At 46.7% G+C, this 17,427-nt stretch overlaps 4 protein-coding genes across 5 annotated transcripts; 1 reads left to right on the forward strand and 3 right to left on the reverse strand.

Annotated features, from left to right (window-relative positions):
- The first annotated feature begins 231 nt into the window (after positions 1 to 231).
- On the forward strand, positions 232 to 3,108 carry LOC101780330 (probable serine/threonine-protein kinase At1g54610). The gene is made up of 6 exons (XM_004954940.2): positions 232 to 759; positions 860 to 1,462; positions 1,549 to 1,776; positions 1,855 to 1,955; positions 2,041 to 2,539; positions 2,639 to 3,108. Exons 1-6 carry the CDS (start codon positions 232 to 234, stop codon positions 2,795 to 2,797), a joined length of 2,118 nt encoding a protein of 705 aa, XP_004954997.1. The 3' UTR covers positions 2,798 to 3,108.
- A 983-nt stretch (positions 3,109 to 4,091) lies between these two features.
- On the reverse strand, positions 4,092 to 8,848 carry LOC101760590 (putative 12-oxophytodienoate reductase 8). Of its 2 annotated transcripts, none has more exons than XM_022822908.1 (5): positions 8,043 to 8,848; positions 6,207 to 7,059; positions 5,607 to 5,878; positions 4,940 to 5,113; positions 4,092 to 4,779 (listed from the first exon to the last, which is right to left on the reverse strand). In XM_022822908.1, exons 2-5 carry the CDS (start codon positions 6,269 to 6,271, stop codon positions 4,184 to 4,186), a joined length of 1,107 nt encoding a protein of 368 aa, XP_022678643.1. In that variant the 5' UTR covers positions 6,272 to 7,059; positions 8,043 to 8,848; the 3' UTR covers positions 4,092 to 4,183. The 2 variants fall into 2 exon arrangements, with proteins under 2 accessions (XP_022678643.1, XP_004952765.1); XM_004952708.3 differs by having other exon boundaries at positions 6,207 to 6,657; positions 6,839 to 8,848.
- A 225-nt stretch (positions 8,849 to 9,073) lies between these two features.
- LOC101760184 (COX assembly mitochondrial protein 2 homolog) lies at positions 9,074 to 10,535 on the reverse strand. The gene is made up of 4 exons (XM_004952707.2): positions 10,359 to 10,535; positions 9,795 to 9,866; positions 9,590 to 9,694; positions 9,074 to 9,471 (listed from the first exon to the last, which is right to left on the reverse strand). Exons 2-4 carry the CDS (start codon positions 9,837 to 9,839, stop codon positions 9,373 to 9,375), a joined length of 249 nt encoding a protein of 82 aa, XP_004952764.1. The 5' UTR covers positions 9,840 to 9,866; positions 10,359 to 10,535; the 3' UTR covers positions 9,074 to 9,372.
- Positions 10,536 to 12,380: 1,845 nt separating this feature from the next.
- On the reverse strand, positions 12,381 to 14,357 carry LOC101759772 (monooxygenase 1). Its single transcript, XM_004952706.4, has 5 exons — positions 14,281 to 14,357; positions 13,855 to 14,001; positions 13,619 to 13,675; positions 13,346 to 13,514; positions 12,381 to 13,263 (listed from the first exon to the last, which is right to left on the reverse strand). Exons 1-5 carry the CDS (start codon positions 14,355 to 14,357, stop codon positions 12,508 to 12,510), a joined length of 1,206 nt encoding a protein of 401 aa, XP_004952763.1. The 3' UTR covers positions 12,381 to 12,507.
- Between the last annotated feature and the right edge of the window lie 3,070 nt (positions 14,358 to 17,427).

Consider the following 17,427-nt stretch of genomic DNA (forward strand, 5'->3'; position numbering starts at 1 on the left):
TTGCAACCGCGTCGCGCCGCAACCGCCATGCCTCCTCGTCCACCTCCGCTCTCCCGTTCCCTGTCGGGCCCGCCGGCCTCCTAGCTGGCCTTCCTTCCTTCTCTCCTGCTGCGATCCTCATTTCCAGCGCACGTTCCTGCGAGCGTACCACGTCGCCGTCGCCGGAATTTGCGCTGGACCTCTAGTTCGCTCCGTTTTGGCGGGAGGGCCCGCCGGCGCCGGCGGTCGGCGATGGGCGGCCTTTGCTCCAAGGAGGGCGTCGTGGAGGAGGCACCGCCCGCCGCTGTCCCGGGCCCGCTGCACAAGGCGCCCAGCCACAGCCAGTCCCTCAAGGAGCTCATCACGCTCACCGCCAAGGATGTGGACGACGCCCCCGCCGTGCACGCCGTCATCTCCCGGACGGCGTCCAACGCCAAGGCCAAGGCCGCCGGCGGCGGTGGCGGGGCCGCGCCCGCGGCGGCGGCTAGCAACAAGGAGGCCGTGGAGAAGACCGCGCCCCCCGTCGTGGTCATCACGTCCCTCAGCAAGTCCTTCAGCACCGCGGGGGCGCCCACGCACCACCGCCGCGCCACGCTGGACATCAACGGCGGCGGCGGCGCGGACCCCCCCGGCGGGAATCAGGTGATCTCCAGCGTGCCGCAGGGGTTCTCCGGCGAGCACGTCATCGCCGGATGGCCCTCCTGGCTCACCTCTGTCGCCGGGGAGATCGTCGAAGGCTGGCTGCCCCGCCGCGCCGACACGTTCGAGCGGCTGGACAAGGTGCTCATTCATCCCTGCAAATGTTTAAATCAATTCCGCTCTCCATATGAACATGACAAATCAATACCAAGTAACACGGATCGGACAAAATGATCTGCAGATCGGGCAGGGCACGTACAGCAACGTGTACAAGGCCCGCGACCTGCAGAGCGGCAAGATCGTGGCGCTGAAGCGGGTGCGGTTCGTCAACATGGACCCGGAGAGCGTGCGGTTCATGGCGCGGGAGATCCACATCCTCCGGCGGCTGGACCACCCCAACGTGATCAAGCTGGAGGGCATCGTCACCTCCCGCCTCTCGCACAGCCTCTACCTCGTCTTCGAGTACATGGAGCACGACCTCGCCGGCCTCGCCGCGCTCTCGGGGCAGCGATTCACGGAGCCGCAGGTCAAGTGCTTCATGGCCCAGATCCTCGAGGGCCTGCGCCACTGCCACGCCCGGGGCGTCCTGCACCGGGACATCAAGGGATCCAACCTCCTCATCGGCGACGACGGCACGCTCCGGATCGCCGACTTCGGCCTCGCCACCTTCTTCGACCCCGGGAAGACGCAGCCCATGACCAGCCGCGTCGTCACGCTCTGGTACCGACCGCCGGAGCTCCTTCTCGGCGCCACCGAGTACGGCGTCGCCGTCGACCTCTGGAGCACCGGCTGCATCCTCGCCGAGCTGCTCGCCGGGAAGCCCATCATGCCCGGCCAGACCGAGGTCCGTCTGCATTCTTTCTTATGCTTGCCATCTGCATTCTCTTCTATCCGTCATCAATCGCCCTAACAAAAAATGTTGGCAACCAGATCGAGCAGCTGCACAAGATCTTCAAGCTCTGCGGGTCGCCGTCGGAGGACTACTGGGCCAAGGCGAAGCTTCCCGACGTGACGCTCTTCAAGCCGCAGCGGCCGTACCGGCGCAAGATCGCCGAGACGTTCAAGGACTTCCCTCCCACGGCACTGGCGCTCCTCGACACGCTGCTCGCCATCGAGCCGTCGGCCCGGGGCACGGCGGTCTCAGCTCTCGACAGCGAGGTAAATAAGCGGCGGCTCTCGCCTCTCAGAAACGCCCCAAGGCCATGATGTCTTTGACACCCTGCTGCATTGCATCAGTTCTTCCGGACGAAGCCGCTGGCGTGTGATCCGGCGAGCCTGCCCAAGTACCCGCCCAGCAAGGAGTACGATGCCAAGCTCCGAGGCCAGGAGGCAAGCAGGTATTGCTACTACTACCATCTTCGTTGGTGCAATGGCTATGCTTCCAGTGATTCCATTCTTACCCATCACCATCCTTGTTTGTAGGCAAAACACGGCGACCATCGGAGGCAAGGGCTCCGTATCCATCAAGCCCGGGAGAGACGACGCCAAGGCGGCGCCAGCCCAGGACGCCATTGCCGACTACCAGAGGCGGCACGCGCGCACCAACCAGAAGAGCATCAGCCACCACTACAGCTCGCAGGAGGACAGCGTGCCGGGCTTCCGCATCGAGCCGCCGCCGCCGGCCGTGGCCGCCGGGCGCGGGCCGGCGACGATGCAGGCCGCCGGCGGGTTCGGGTCGACGTGGTACAGGAGCGACGACCGGCGGGGGGTCCAGCGCGCGTCCAGCTCCGTCAGGGCGCCGCACCTCACCTCGCAGCGCTCCTACGCGCAGTCCCGGGGCACCGACCTGCACCCGAGCTCGTCGGCCGCCCGGAACGCCAGCTACAGGTACAACCGCCTCGACGTCGCCGAGCCGCCCAACGCCGTCGGCCGCCCGGGATCCTCCCACCACAAGGACCTCGCCATGAGGGACGCATCGGCGGTGAGTACCAACATATTATTCAGCTTCTAACAATGCCATTATTCTTGAGACCACAGTTTCAGGCAATGACTGATCGCATCGTGAACACTGATCTTTCAGGGATTCGGTGCGAAGAACAAGAGGATCCACTACTCAGGGCCGCTGATGCCGCCCGGGGGGAACATGGAGGACATGCTCAAGGAGCACGAGAGGCAGATCCAGCAGGCGGTCCGCAAGGCGCGGGTCGAGAAGGAGAGGACGAACAGGCACCATTACTGACAAAAAAAAATGCATCAAGTTATTGGCAGCCATACATGGGGAATCCCATGGTCGTCGCGGACCAGCGAGCACTCGTGTCTCTCCATGGAGCACATGCGACATCATTGGTGGAGGATCGACGCACGAATGCGCCGCCGCCTCGCAGTCGCTCGGGGCTGCAAAGAGTCGGGCTTTTCTTGATCCATGTGTATAAATAGCAGTGGTAGAGAGGCTTGAAAAGCCTGACGGGGAGAAGAGAGACACATGTACATGAGGCAGGTTGTAAAGACACCAAAAGGAAAATGTGTGCGCATCTGATTGACTTGTTGCAATTAGACTCTACTAACAAAGTAGTTACAGCACCAGGCATACAGATTTGGAAAATTCAGAACAACAAACTCTATACGTATGGCAAATTAAGTAGTTAAAGTGCGGACGGTGTAATGCAGAACGTGACCAGAAAACCCGCTACGATTCTCCTTATATGCAGGGCCGAGCCAGCAAAAATCGAGGTCCTGTACCAAACTCTAAAATGCGGCCTACCTCCCTAAAAAATTAGGACTGTAAATAAAATATATGAATATATCAAATTAATTGGATCAAAAATCAGATTAGTATACCTGTAGCGATCGGCGAAAAGAAAGTCCTCTGCGGTTATACCGAATCCCGATTCCCAACAGCAGGGTCGGCAGGACGCTGCTGCTGCGGCGCTGCGTACCGGCGATTGGCGAAAAGGATGGAGTCCTGGGTGCAGCCGTGCAGGCCCCAGCGCCCAGCACCCAATCGCCGGCAGGCCAATCGCGCACCTGCAGGCTGCGTCTCTGCGACGAAGGATGGACGCCGTATGGATCTATTATTCTATTCGACTATTCGAGTATTCGACAGGTCACGCACGAGACAGGCGACAGATCACAGATGGATATGGATGGAGTCCTGCTATCCTGGTCGATGGCGCCCTGCGGCCCTGGGCCCTGGCGTCCTGTGATCCTGTCCTGCAGACCTGCACCTGCGAGAGGGCATCTGGCCATCTGACGCCTGCCAGGCTCTCATAGTGCCATCGACTGATTCACTGATCGACTGACAGGCCACAAGCCTATAGTTAACCAACCAGTTGGTGGGCCCCTCCAATTTGGGGGCCCTGTTCGACCGAACCGGTCACACACCCTTGTGCTCGGCCCTGCTTATATGATATGGCAGTGCTCCTGCCCCTTTACGTTTCAAAAAAAAAAACCGCTACGATGCCGGCATCAAAACTCCAGAAAAGAAGAAGAAATCGCACAAGTTTTCTGAAATTTAACTGTAGCAACTGAGGAGGTCATGCTATCCAGCCAGCTCAAGAATTCCTTTTAATTTGAGATTCCATGTCAAGATCAAGTTATGTATAGCACAAATTTTGTTCTCAGGGAATCACACAGATGAAAGATCAAGAAAAGGGTAATCGGTATACCCGACAACTGGATCAGGGGTGTAGAACGTTGATCTGTCGTACTTGTTCAGAGGTGCATTCAGCTCAAACCGCTTGGGCAAGTCTGGGTTCGCCAGAAACCATTTGCCATATGCCACCAGGTCAGTGTAACCCTCGGACACTGCCTTGTTGCCTTCTTCCCTGTTGTATCCTCCAGCAACAATGAAAGTCCCAGCAAATGCCTTCCTGAAATGCAGCAGCTTGTAGGGGATCTGCACCTTACCATCCACTTTGACCCCCTCAGGCTCAACCATGCTGCAGTAGAGGACGCCCAGCTTGTTCATGGCGTGGATCATGTACAGGCCGAGTGCATCTGGGTCTGAATCCCAGCAGTCCAGGCAGTTTGAGTATGGTGAGAGACGGACACCGACCCTGTCTGCTCCAATCTCATCGATGGCTGCTTTAATTACCTCTAGAGCGAAGCGACAGCGGTTTTCCATGCTTCCACCATATTTGTCAGTTCTGTCGTTGACACTGTCTTTCATGAACTGCTCGATTAGGTAGCCAAAGGCACAGTGGATTTCGACTCCATCAAAGCCTAAAATTCATTCATGTAACCAAATCATAAATGGTGTGATGAATAGTTTAGTTACTCTGATTAAAAGAGGTAAATATTGGCAACTGAATGCACAGAGGCGTACCACTCTGACATCCTGGCAATAATGAAGGTTGTTGGGTCAATAAAAAGATGGTAATACCTGCTTCAATGCAATTCCTAGCAGCAAGCCGAAAATCATTGACAATGTGAGGGTTCTCATCTTCTGTAAGTCTCCTTGGGGCAGAGAATTCCTCCACAGTTCCATCCTCCAGGACCTCGGGTGTAATCTGCTTGTCTGTACAAGAAATCGGTGCTTGTCCACTGGGCTGATAATCTGTATTGTGTATCAGAAATAGCTGTCAAGGGAACCTTACAACTACATGAAATGGGACATTCAAGCAAGTAACAATATGTGTAAACAATAAGCACTGTCCAGATTAGCTTGAAAGAAGAACATTACAAATACGTGGCATTCAATAATTCGATGGTCTCAGTATAACCTCAGAGTTCTTACAGTTCAACAAGGCATGCTACTGTTATTCAAAACAATCAATTGCGGCTGGAATTTGACTCAGCAGAAACCATAACTTTTTGGATGCCTAACGCTATGAATGATCAACATAACCCAGCAGCCTATGCTAGAGGTAACCATATCAGTTATTTAGCATAGATACAACTATACTACTATACCACTCTGTAAACACATTACGGTTAAACCTATTATAGAACATAATATGCATAATTTATTCATAAGCATATATAAACTTGCAAGGTAAGTAGTATTTATGAATATCCGATCGCAGGGAATGGCAGCTCTGTGATAGTACCATAAGTAGAAGCCCTGCCTACATGCCATATCTGGCAGAAGAAAACTCCCCCCTTGCGATGCACAGCTTCCACCACCGGCTTCCAAGCCTCCACCTGCTCCTTGGTCCATATACCTGGCGTGTTTGGGTAACCCTGAGCGGTCTCCGAGACCCCAGTGGATTCAGCGATTAGTAGACCACCTTTGGAGGCCCTCTGGGAGTAGTACAGCGCGACGTGTTCTCCAGGAAGGTTGTTGTAGCACCTTGATCTCGTGAGCGGCGCGTGGACAACCCTAGCATCAAGGGGAACAGCAGATGTCTCATCAGGCCGGTGTTGCATACGCAGGAATAAACTCGAGACATGAAGATCTCCCTAGGCAGGAGTAGTGCAGGCTATGAGGCAATTCATCGAACGCCTTGCGAGCGCTCACCCTAACACGGCCGGAGCAGCAGCTACCTGCAAATAATTCTTATGCAGAGAACCAACTGTTCAACCTAGTCAATCATCCGATCTTGAACTGCTCCAATTACTAGCACGAGCAAATTCTTAAAGGAGGAAGCGAATTGATCGTTGCTGCAAAGTGGAAACCACCAAGGCGATAAACAGACAGGCCGACCCACCTGTGGGAGAGGTGGAACCTCCCCATGGTGTGGGGAGTCAGGAGCGGGATTGGCTTTGCTTCCATGGCCAGACGAACGATCTCCTTAGCTCGGTGCTGCTGGTGTCACACTCACATCACGATGGCTATCCGCGGAGAGTTGAGGCCACCTGCCAACCTGCGGTGGAAGCTTCCTGGATAATGGTCGTATGGAGCTCTTTGAGACGGGCCATGCTGTCGTTTCATTAGTACAGCACTAGTTAGTTAGTATTTTACTGGACCATCATCATCTCATCTGTATGAACTGCTTGCTAATCCCAACTGCTGCGCTTCGTTCAGCTCCCTAGTGAGGATTACTGATAATTCTTGGACACTGGCAAAGAGGTTTAAGTCAAACGCATGTTCCGTCCGTGTTCCATCAGCAGGTACCAGTTCCCAAACAAGCCGCAGCTAATGGGAATACAAGGTCCAGCCTGAACAGCGGGAAGTAAAACTGTGTTACTAGTCAGAGGGAGGGCTCAGACCATACAGTAAAACACACATACAGTGGCAAGAGCACCATACAGGCAGCAATGCTTAAGCCTCTTTTTTTTTAACAAAAAAAAAATAATATGACAAGTATTTGAAGGCTTCTTTTTCTTAGATGATCTTGACCTTTCTTCAAACTCAAATACCGCAGTAGAATGCCAAGAGCCCGAGAACCATGCTGGAGCTCTTGATCATGCCTGAGCTGGATGGCACTGTTCTGAATTCTTGACTCCAGGGAGGGCAGCGCTTGTGATCATGATGCAAAGGACAAGGTGCTAAGTGCCCCAGCTTGATATGGTCCAGGAACCTGCTCTGATGCATCATCTCTCTGCAAATGATGGCCTTTTCTGTCCATGACAAATTAGCCTGTCACAAACCCAAGAGAATACCCTCCATATTTGAACTTAGTGCCCTTCATAATTCATAGTGTGTGAATGGGGAAATGAGTATCCGCAATGCACATGCACTGGGACAATGAAACTGAGATATTAGTTAAGGTTCTTAGAACAAGAGAAGCCTGAGAAGAAGAAGAAAAATACAACAGAAGCCTGTGGTTCTGTGGTGTAATTTCTTGATACATTGACAGTTAGCTGTGGTCGGTTTTTAAAAATAGACCCTGAAAATTCTATAATACCAGCAACTTCCTGGGTGGAATTAAACAGAAGGGAAAATAAAACATTCTCAAGCCCATGAGGATTTGCTACTTGCAATAGAGTGAGCAGTAATCACACCCTAGTAATACGGATGTTCGGTAGAGCAAGGACATATTACAGCGATGAGATTACAACAAGTCAACAATGAAATTAAGGTTTTAGCCTTTTGAGCAACTTCCAAACATAGTGGAAATCTGTGGAGTCCTATAATTTTCAGATAGGACTGGCTATACACTATCTAGTCAGTTATCTTATTTAAAATCAAGGAAAAATAATTATCTAGTTTGTTATTCAAACAGAAAGTTATTGCATACCCCATTTGCCAATCAGAACTAAATAGAAGGAAATAATTCAGCATTTCAAGCTCCCAATGTATTGCTACTCTGTGTAAACGTACCTTAGTCAATCAGAAAAAAATGATTTAGCAGGTATAAGATGATAAAAACAAGTAATAGAAGTCATGTTATGGCACATCAAGACAAGTTATGGTCAAAGCCTTGAATATAGTACTCAGGATAAATCACACCCGATTTGACGAGTTCCAAATCGGCTTAAAGAGAACACGAAGCCACATAAGCTAACATGATTATCTGAATCATGAACAAGAACAACGGAGCATCGGTAAGTTTTGTAACAATTTTTCACCTCAGCTACAGATGCCTGAACAGAGTGCTTACCAAGGAGTCTTCACGCTCCTCCAGTCAGTGGCCTGATGCTGCAGTAGCAAAAAAGATCTGGCAATGTTGCAGATCCATGCAAGCCTTTTATATCTACCTAAAAAATTCAGTCTTCAGCCAATAGCAAGGATCAGCCTCAGACACTGCACTCAAAGGCCCAACTAACCCATGAAATAGTATAACCAAAAGATGGTTATCCATATAAGATATTCTCAGCTGAAAATACAGCAATCTAGTCTAGACTGGAAAGCTATATGGTCTTCACAGGTGTCACCTTTCTGGAGTGCTGGTTTACCAAGTTTTCACTACTCATGACATGGTATTTTGCATTAAGTATCTTGATCAGACAATTAGTTTTTTAAAAAAAATCAGACAAGCATCTCCATAGGATTGACAATAGCAATATGAAAGCAATTCTCAGAGAATGAGGCCATACCAACAAAGTTGATTCCATCCTTCAAATAATTGATTGCTCCCAAAGCATAAGAATTATGCATGATGTTCAGTTGCTGTTTGCAAATGACACTGCTTAAACATTACAGTAAGATGTTGATAATATCGTTGAATATCAAAAATAGGATTTAAATACAAAAAATGACCGCCCAGGGTGTTACAAACCAACACCTAATCACTGATCACCTTAACTACCCCAGATGCTTGCATCTCATGCCTTCCCATTACAACAGTCATATTGATCTGTTAATCTCCATCTAAGTGCGTGCGTAAAGCAAAACTCAAAGTTTTTGTTGTGGAATCTGGGAAATCGCAACCATTATTTACAAATCGGTGCTTATTAATCTCCACATTTTTTAATTTCAACGAGCTGCAAAAAACAATACCTTCTATGCCTGATTCCATAGTGTCAATTCTCACACAAGATAAATTGGTACCGAATGGAGGATGATTTCTGGCATTTGTGTGTTGAACAGTACATCTAAGAATGCATAGAATACACTAAGCAGGTATATAGAATAATTAAGATTTACAATTTTCAATGCTAAATCACATCAACATGGAACAATTAGTCCAGGTAAGAGGAACTTGGTAATAAAACTGCTTATGTTGGGCAACAAGGATGAGTTGTCCAAGTCTCATACAATGCTTCATCAGTTCACTGTTGCACAAGCATAAAAACAAATAAGAAACATATACCAAAGTAAAGCAAGAAACGTTTGAGCTGTTGAGGTTTATATGCTACTCGGCAAAGAGTAATTTTTTTTTGATAAACATGCAGTTCAAAAGAACTTGACATATCCTTCTTAAAATTGAGGGCAGCTCATCACAGATTACGAGCATCCACCTCTAGGTCCTTGTCCTTTGTTCCAAGTTCTCATTCCTCATTCTTCTCTGCAATTTCCCTTTTGTAAGCCTGCAGCTGTTCTTTAAATTTCTTGCTCTCTTCAAAGTTTGCCTTTCTCTTCAATGCTTTCTGAATTCCAAGTGCAGTAATGTGACATTTAGAAGAAAAAGAATTTATTTTTCAAAATAATACTTGCCTGCTGTTTAGAAATACATAATTGAATAAGGGGTGATAACTGAGAACTCACCTCCTGTCGGAAGCAGCGATCAAGCTTTATTTTAAGGTCTGTGCATTCTCCGAAGAACTTCTTGACAGGGTGATCCAGATGGCACTTCTGGAATTCTTCAATAATCTGGACAAACAAATCACAACAGTAAGTTTTACTAGAGCACTGCAACAATATCTGGATGCACAAAATATTCAATAAAGCAAGGAGAAAATTAGCTAGTTACCTCAGCACACATAGGATGCCTGTGTAAAGTCAGAGGGGGATGCATTTCCAGAGAGAGATATGGAACCTCAAACTGCATAAATGCAAACTGTTTTAGAATATAATTGTCCCAAAGTTACATCGCACATACTGACATACAGTGGAAACACTAAAACAAAACGCATAATTTCCATACACTCATTGACACATTGCTATTGCCCAACCATTGAATTTTATCATGTAAGATATCATGGTCAAGACAAATCCGTGAAAACCATAAAGCAGGCCGACTTCGCCGATTGCTTTGAACAATTTGGTAACCTGCTAAGTTTTAACAGCACTAGCACCTAGTTGGAGTACCAAGAACCCTACAGTATCAAGTAAATGTCGATCTTGAGCGCTAGAGGGGAAAAAAAACAACCTTCTAAAACCCACTAATGGATGGATTTGAGTTGGATTAGTTGGGAATCACGCTCCACACGAATAAGCAGCAAGCTGAACCGTAAGAGATAAAAGTTTTGGATTCGGACAACCTGCTCAAAGGAATCCATGGATCCATCCAAGCAAGGTAGGATGTATTACTTACCGACGAAAGAGGAAAGAAATCCACGCCCGGACTGGTGGATCTCCGCTCCACCAGGCTGAGAGAGGGAGGAACGGCGCTGTGGCGGCGGCTGAGCGGCGGACTGACGAGCGGCGGCGGGAGGGATCTTGCGTGGAGACGAGGTGTCCACGCCAAGCAATTTGAAATTACTGCATATTCGTCATTAGGAAAAAGTCTAAATTACCCCCCTTAGCTGTGGCTAAAAGTACGAATAACCCTTAAAGCATTTTTATCATTTTATTTATACTCTCATTAATTACCAATTGGCTACTTTATCTCTTATTAATATATTTACTATTTTTTCTTTCTCCACACAAAGTGGAGCTTTAAGTTAAAATTTATGTGTAACATAGGCATCATAACTTATGTTGGAAAATATGTTATTATTTTTTAATCATTATTTCACATCATAATTTTGTACCTAAAATTAATTTATGTTCTAGCCTATCACATAGTGATAAAAATCCTAATGTATTTTTAATAAGAGCTACGATGTTCCTATTGACATGTAAAATTTTAACTCAAAACTCTACTTGTGAGTGGAGAAATAAAAAGAATAATAAATCCTACTCCCTCCGTTCCAAATTAGAGGCCGTTTTGACTTTTCTAAATATGTAGATTTTATTACGTATCTAGACATAATTTATATCTAGATGCATAGCAACAATCATGTATCTAGAAAAGTTAAGACAACCTACAATTCGAAATGGAGGGAGTATTAAGAGGTAATTGGACGAATTGACATAGTTGCGGGAGTATATTGAACATAAAATACTTTAGGGGTTTACCAAACTTTAATCAGTTCCATATACTCTTTTCGAACAATCTGGTATTCTTTTTTACTTTTTCATATGTTCCATATTCTAAAGAATATACTTTTTTAATGGCAATTTGGTATTCTTAGTGAAATGCAAATTTGCCATTAAGAAAATCAAAACTCGTCCACACATGGGTCCATTAAGTTCCACCATATTTTAGAGGTACTACGTACTACTTCCTTCATCTAAAATTACTATTCGTTTTAACTTTTCTATGTACATAACATTTGATATGCATATAGATATATACTATATCTAGATACATATTAAAAGTTTTGTATTTGAAAAGATAAAAACGAATAGAAGTTGCTTCAGGTTGAAAAATAACGATAAAAAAGTTTAGTTGTATTTATTACATTGCAATTCTAACCTGGATGCGAAATCCTCCTTGGAGTGCTTAAGGATGCAACGTTAGCATGTTAACAAGTGAATGCAGTTCGTGGCATCATCAAGAGTTTACTAGCTCATGTTTTTCTTTTTTGTTATATATATACTCCACTTACTAGCTAGCTCACGGTTAGTATTGTGTCCGCAAGTGCCCGTAAGAGGAGGTAGCTGCCAATTCGTGTCAAATCATATTGATTCTTCAACTTCAAATTGAGTGTGTATTTGGTTGGTGTCTAACTATCCTTACACAACTTTTCATCATAAAGTCGATCACTTCCTCATAAAAGTCTACCATAGAGTATCAACTTCCGCTGCAATCACTTCCCCTCGTAGAATCGTTTCACATTAGTCATCTGCAGTTTTCTTTGTTTCCTTTCAATTTTGTTGCCCAGGTGCAAAATGACAACAGGAAAAAAAAGAAAGAAAAGAAAAGAAGACATGTGTTGGATCACCAAATCATAAAGAGCACATGCCAAGCCTTGCAACATCTCAAAGAAATAGGGGTGTTTGACACATGACTATCTTGTGCACTAATTCAATTCTTTTTTTAGCAAAAATACAGTATAGATGTAGATGCTTCCTGAACTCATATTTTGGCAAATTCACCAACTGTCCATGCGTATATAACCATTAAATTTCACATATATCTAAACAGATGCATAGTACTCCCTTCGTTCAAAATTATAGGTCGTTTTAATTTTTATAGGTTTATAGATATTATTATGTATTCAGATATACACTATCTATGAACCTAGAAAAGTTAAAACGACATATAATTTGGAACCTATAAAAGTTAAAATGACATATAATTAGAACAGAATGAGTAGGATTTATACCACCACACCAATAATATAGTTTTTTATTTTAACAAAGTTTAGAGATATCTTGCAAAGGCCCAGAGCTGCAGCCGGTCCAGAACGCAACCGTTAGAGGCGACCACAGTCATACTTGGTGTGGCCGAGTGAAGCGGTTCCCAACAGAGACAAGATGGCGAAGCAGGCGAGCTTCGTGAGCAGCGACTTGGTTGCAAGCAGCGTCCCCATGGTGAAGGACTCCAGCGACAGCCTCACGATCCTCAGCCTCCTCTCCCTGACGTACTCCCCCATCGCCGCGCTGATTTTCTTCTCGCACAGCTCATCCCCACCTGAACCGCCGGCGGCGGCGGCAGCTCGCGACAGCGACCGGGCGAGCACGAGGGCGTCCTCCATCGACGCCGAGCCCCCCTGGCCGATGTACGACCCCATGACGTGCATCGCGTCGCCGGCGACCGTCGCCGTGCCCCTCCGGAAGCTGCTGAACATGACCTGCCATGGCGGCCGGTACCAGATCTTGGTCAGGAGGATCAGCGAGTCGGGTTCCGGATCACGGACCATCTCGATGATCTCGTCGGAGCACTGGCCCTTGAGCTTCTCGAGCACCAGTTCCTTCATGGCGCTCGCGTCCTTGGTGGCATCTGCACCAGGGTGCCAAAGGGCTACGAAGAAATTCACTAGATTGTCAGTCATGGGAGAGCGCCCGACAAAGAAACCATTGCCTCTTAAGCGCAGGAAATGGGGTCCGAATGGATGTCCATGTGGGTATCTCGTGTATCCGCGAAGAAGCATGCGAGAGGTTGATTTCGCCGGGGACAAGCCCAGGTACTTGGCTACCACTGAGTTCGAGCCATCGCATCCGATCAGGGCCTGCGCAACGGGATCACATCAGCAGAGATATTTAGAATAAAACAAATAAAATCAGCTCGATGTTGCTTGCTGGCCACATTACCTTGGCCCTGATGATACTGCCGTCCAGTGTTGTAAGAACCACGCCATGGCTCCCCGGATTTGCTGGGCGTATCGCTGCAATGTGGCAGCTGAAGCGGATTGCTCCTGAAGGTATGTTCTTGGCCATTGTCTCGACCAGATCCCTTCTTTTCAACCATCGGAGCTCACCCCTTAGCCAAATGATGCAGACAAGATTGCTCTGTTTTAGTGCCTTAATTTTTCAAAGAATTACAAGGGCTCTGGTTGTATGAGATTGGTTTGTGGCAGTTGGTACCTGACAGGCACCACAACGCTCTTGTTTCCTTGCTTTTGCTGCCACACGTCGTGAAACCTGAAATGACAGACGCGAATTAAGCATTCCCTTCTACCGAATTGTCACTTTCCATTGCGAAAGTTTTCATCATACTAATTCCATCAAAGACAACGTGAGAAGACTCTGCATGTCATGCTAGTACTGGGAGGTAACTAGTTCCCTGCACTGAAGAAAATTCTGGTAAACAAGAAACTTACTCGGTAACAACGTCGGCAGTCTTCCGGAGCTCTGGAGCAACCCCAAGTTGCTCTAGAACACGCCATCCATTGACATGGACACCAATGGACCCGCCTTCCGTTCGTAAAGTCTCGGACTTCTCTAACACGAGGCTAGGAATCCCTTTCCTGGATGCAAATAAACAGAGGATTGTTTTGTTGTTCACTGCTACTTCAGAAATCAAAGCTTCAACGCAAGTGGACATTATGGCACGGGATCCAGATTGAAAAAAAAAAAACTTGACTATACATCAGCGGCCTGATTTTTTTCATGGCAATATGTTTTCAAGATCAAACATTTCCAGGCAGAGATTTGATGTAAATGGGCATCATGTATTGTAAAACTAGTAGCAGAAACTGAAAAACTGCTGTATCTATCGACAAAACTAAATGGACGATGGATGTTACCGGTGAAGAGCAAGAGCAGTGGCGAGGCCGCAGATGCCACCACCGACGATGACGATGCCATGGACCGCCTCCATCATGTCTCCTAGTTGCTGTTGGTGCCGGCATCTTCATATAGGCTGCTGCATTTGACTTTGAAGTAGTCCTTAATCGGTGAGGTCTAAAAAATTACAATAACAATACGCATGTGTGCGTCAGGGCCGCACACGCAGCAGAGCTGCGTCGCCCTTCAGTACATCACAACTAGGCGGCCTTTCAGATTTGCATGTACTACCGCAGAGCAACAGAAAGACGCTGCAAGCAAGTCGAAGGAGGGCTACAGGAGCTTCGACAAATCAAGCAAACGATCTCTGACAATTGGCTAATCATGGGTGATTTCAACATGATTCCGTCGGCTAAGGACAAGAGCAACAATAAATTGAACAGATGATTTATGGGTGCTTTCAGAAACTTGGTGAATGATCTGGAACTGAAGGAGTTTAATCTGAGGGAGGAAGTTTACCTGGTCCAATGATGTCACACAGACAAGAATTTGTAAAATGATAGAACGTGGTTGTCTATCTTAGCTTGCCACGGTTGCACGTTAATATATAGGAAGAGTCCTAACGTACATCCTAAAGCGTTGCGGATATTCGGTTCAGTTGGATATGATTACAACAAGATTCCTATCTCTAACAACCTAACCAAAGTCTCAACACCTATATCTCTAGGATTACATAATCCAAATTTCATATGATGATATCTCTAATTCCAACAAACCCTCTCAATCTAAACCTCTTTTAGCCGTGAGATTTAGATTGGTTTTGAACTGCTCAAACAAACCACTCGGTAATGCCTTAGTAAACCCATCTGCTAGCTGATCCCTTGATGCCACCAAGTGTACTTGCAGCTGCTTGTTAACAACACGCTCTCGAACAAAATGAAAGCCAATCTCTATATGCTTAGCTCTTGCATGAAAAACAGGATTAGCTGACAAATACGTAGCACCCAAATTATCACACCACAAACATGGTGTTTGAACCAAAAACACACCAAGCTCTCGTAGTAAAGCCTCGAGCCATATTATTTCAGCAGTAGCATTAGCCATAGATTTATATTCCGCCTCTGTACTTGACCTTGAAACTGTTGCTTGCTTTCTAGCACTCCACGAAATTAAATTCGGTCCAAAATAAACAACAAAGCCACATGTAAACCTTCTATCATCAATAATGCCTGCCCAATTAGCATCAGAAAATGCGCTAATTAGAGTAGAAGTAGACGGCTGAAAGCTCAAACCAACATCCAAGGTACTTTTTATATATTGAAGTATCCTATTCACTGTTGTCCAATGAATAGTTGTAGGAGCATGTAAGAATTGACACACCTTGTTGACTGCGAAGGCCAGATCAGACCTAGTAAGTGTCAGATATTGCAAAGCTCCTACAACACTTCTATATCTTGTACTATTGTCTGAATTCAATGGATCTCCTTCATATCTCGAGAGCTTCTCACTAGTAGACAAAGGAGTAGCAGATGGCTTGCAGCTGGTCATACCTACTCGAGCCAAAATCTCCTTTGCATACTTTTCTTGAGTCAGTAGTAGATGCTTCGTTTTCCTTTGAACTTCTATTCCCAGGAAATAACTGAGGCCCCCCAATCTTTTAGAGCAAAATCTTTCTTGAGTTCAGCAAGTAAAGATGCAATAGCCTCACTAGATGAACTTGTGACAATGATGTCATCAACATACACTAACATATAAATTGTCACATTTGATCTTTGATAGATAAATAATGATGTATCAGATTTGGAAGCTGAGAAGCCAAGAGCAATGAGTTTAGAGCTTAACCAAGCATACCAAGCCTATGGAGCTTGTTTCAAATCATAAATAGCCTTATCCAATCTGCACACAAGATGTGAAGCTTCTTTATTTTCAAATCCTGGGGGTTGCCTCATATATACCTCTTCTTCCAGAACGCTGTAAAGAAACACATTCTGCACATCTAATTGTCTGAGACACCATCCTTTTGAGATAGCAATAGAAAGAACAAGCCTTACAATTGCAATTTTAACCACTAGGCTGAATGTGTCTTCATAATCAATCCCATATCATTGTCGAAAGCCTTTTGCAACAAGCGTCGCCTTGTATCTGTCTATAGTGCCATCAGATTTTGTTTTGATTTTAAACACCCATTTACAATCAATAATATTTTTGCCTTTCTTTTCTAGAACCAAATGCCAGGTCTGATTCCTGATAAGCGCATTATATTCATCTTGCATAGCTTCTTTCCATCTAGGATCAGTTAATGCCTCCTGAAAATCATGCGGCTCGCCATTTGCTAAAAACAGGCCATACCTGATCATATCTGTGAATTGTTTTGGTTTAGTAATCCCACTTTGAAGTCTCGTACGACGTCGAGGCTCCACAGGCGCAGGAGAAGGAACAGAACCGGGCGCAGTTGATCCTAGCACCGCAAAGGATCTTAGCACGCTGGACTCTGGTGCAGGCACGGTCGGAGCGGTCGGGAATACATCCGCATGAGCTACGGTCACGGTCGGGAGCTTGTCTGTAGACGCTGCGGCCGCGGTCGTCGCGGTCAGGAGCGCGTCCGCAGGCGCTTCGGTCGCGATCGGAGCGGTCGGGAGCACGTCCACGAGCGCGATCGGAGCGGTCGGGAGCGCGTCCGCACGCGCTACGGCACCCCCACGCTTCAAGCCGGGATTTCCTGCAGTACCCGAGATCCAGGTGCTCCGAGCTTCTATTTGTAAATTGTCTTGTGTAGTGCTATCATCCAAGCCAACAGGGTTAGTAGTAATATGGTCAGAAAAATTTTCATCCCCCAAATTCCGAAGGTGACTAGTAGGAGGAGGATTTCCTTTCGGAGGAGAGCTCTTGCATTTGGATGGAGGTGCGCAAAGGGAAAATAGAATTCATCGAAGACGACATCACGAGATATATAGATTCTACTAGTGGCAGGGTTGAGACACTTGAAGCCTTTATGCATGGAGCTATAACCAAGGAAGGTGCACCAAATAGACTGAAAAGCAAGCTTTCGAGAATTGAAGGGACGTAAATTCGGCCAACAAGCACACCCAAACACACGAGCGAGCTGTAGTTGGGTTTCTCATGGAGAAGATGCTCGACAGGGGTTTCAAAATTTATGACTTTGCTAG

The sequence above is a fragment of the Setaria italica genome, chromosome I, assembly GCF_000263155.2.
Source record: "Setaria italica strain Yugu1 chromosome I, Setaria_italica_v2.0, whole genome shotgun sequence".
Taxonomy (NCBI): Eukaryota; Viridiplantae; Streptophyta; class Magnoliopsida; order Poales; family Poaceae; genus Setaria; species Setaria italica.

Bases quoted from the DNA above. Each gene is read 5' to 3' on its own strand.
- LOC101760590 (XM_022822908.1), bottom strand. From the start codon at position 6,271: ATGGAAGCAAAGCCAATCCCGCTCCTGACTCCCCACACCATGGGGAGG. The intron at 5,879-6,206 runs GTGGGTCGGCCT...CCTTGATGCTAG, and splicing joins AGGTTCCACCTCTCCCACAG to GGTTGTCCACGCGCCGCTCA. The intron at 5,114-5,606 runs GTACTATCACAG...TACACAATACAG, and splicing joins AGGCAGGGCTTCTACTTATG to ATTATCAGCCCAGTGGACAA.
- LOC101759772 (XM_004952706.4), bottom strand. From the start codon at position 14,357: ATGATGGAGGCGGTCCATGGCATCGTCATCGTCGGTGGTGGCATCTGC. The intron at 13,515-13,618 runs GTACCAACTGCC...CATTTGGCTAAG, and splicing joins AGCGTTGTGGTGCCTGTCAG to GGGTGAGCTCCGATGGTTGA. The intron at 13,264-13,345 runs GTAATGTGGCCA...CCCGTTGCGCAG, and splicing joins GCAGTATCATCAGGGCCAAG to GCCCTGATCGGATGCGATGG.
- LOC101780330 (XM_004954940.2), top strand. From the start codon at position 232: ATGGGCGGCCTTTGCTCCAAGGAGGGCGTCGTGGAGGAGGCACCGCCC. The intron at 760-859 runs GTGCTCATTCAT...AATGATCTGCAG, and splicing joins CGTTCGAGCGGCTGGACAAG to ATCGGGCAGGGCACGTACAG. The intron at 2,540-2,638 runs GTGAGTACCAAC...CTGATCTTTCAG, and splicing joins CCATGAGGGACGCATCGGCG to GGATTCGGTGCGAAGAACAA.
- LOC101760184 (XM_004952707.2), bottom strand. From the start codon at position 9,839: ATGCATCCCCCTCTGACTTTACACAGGCATCCTATGTGTGCTGAG. The intron at 9,695-9,794 runs GTAACTAGCTAA...TTGTTTGTCCAG, and splicing joins GGCATCCTATGTGTGCTGAG to ATTATTGAAGAATTCCAGAA. The intron at 9,472-9,589 runs GTGAGTTCTCAG...CTTGGAATTCAG, and splicing joins ATCGCTGCTTCCGACAGGAG to AAAGCATTGAAGAGAAAGGC.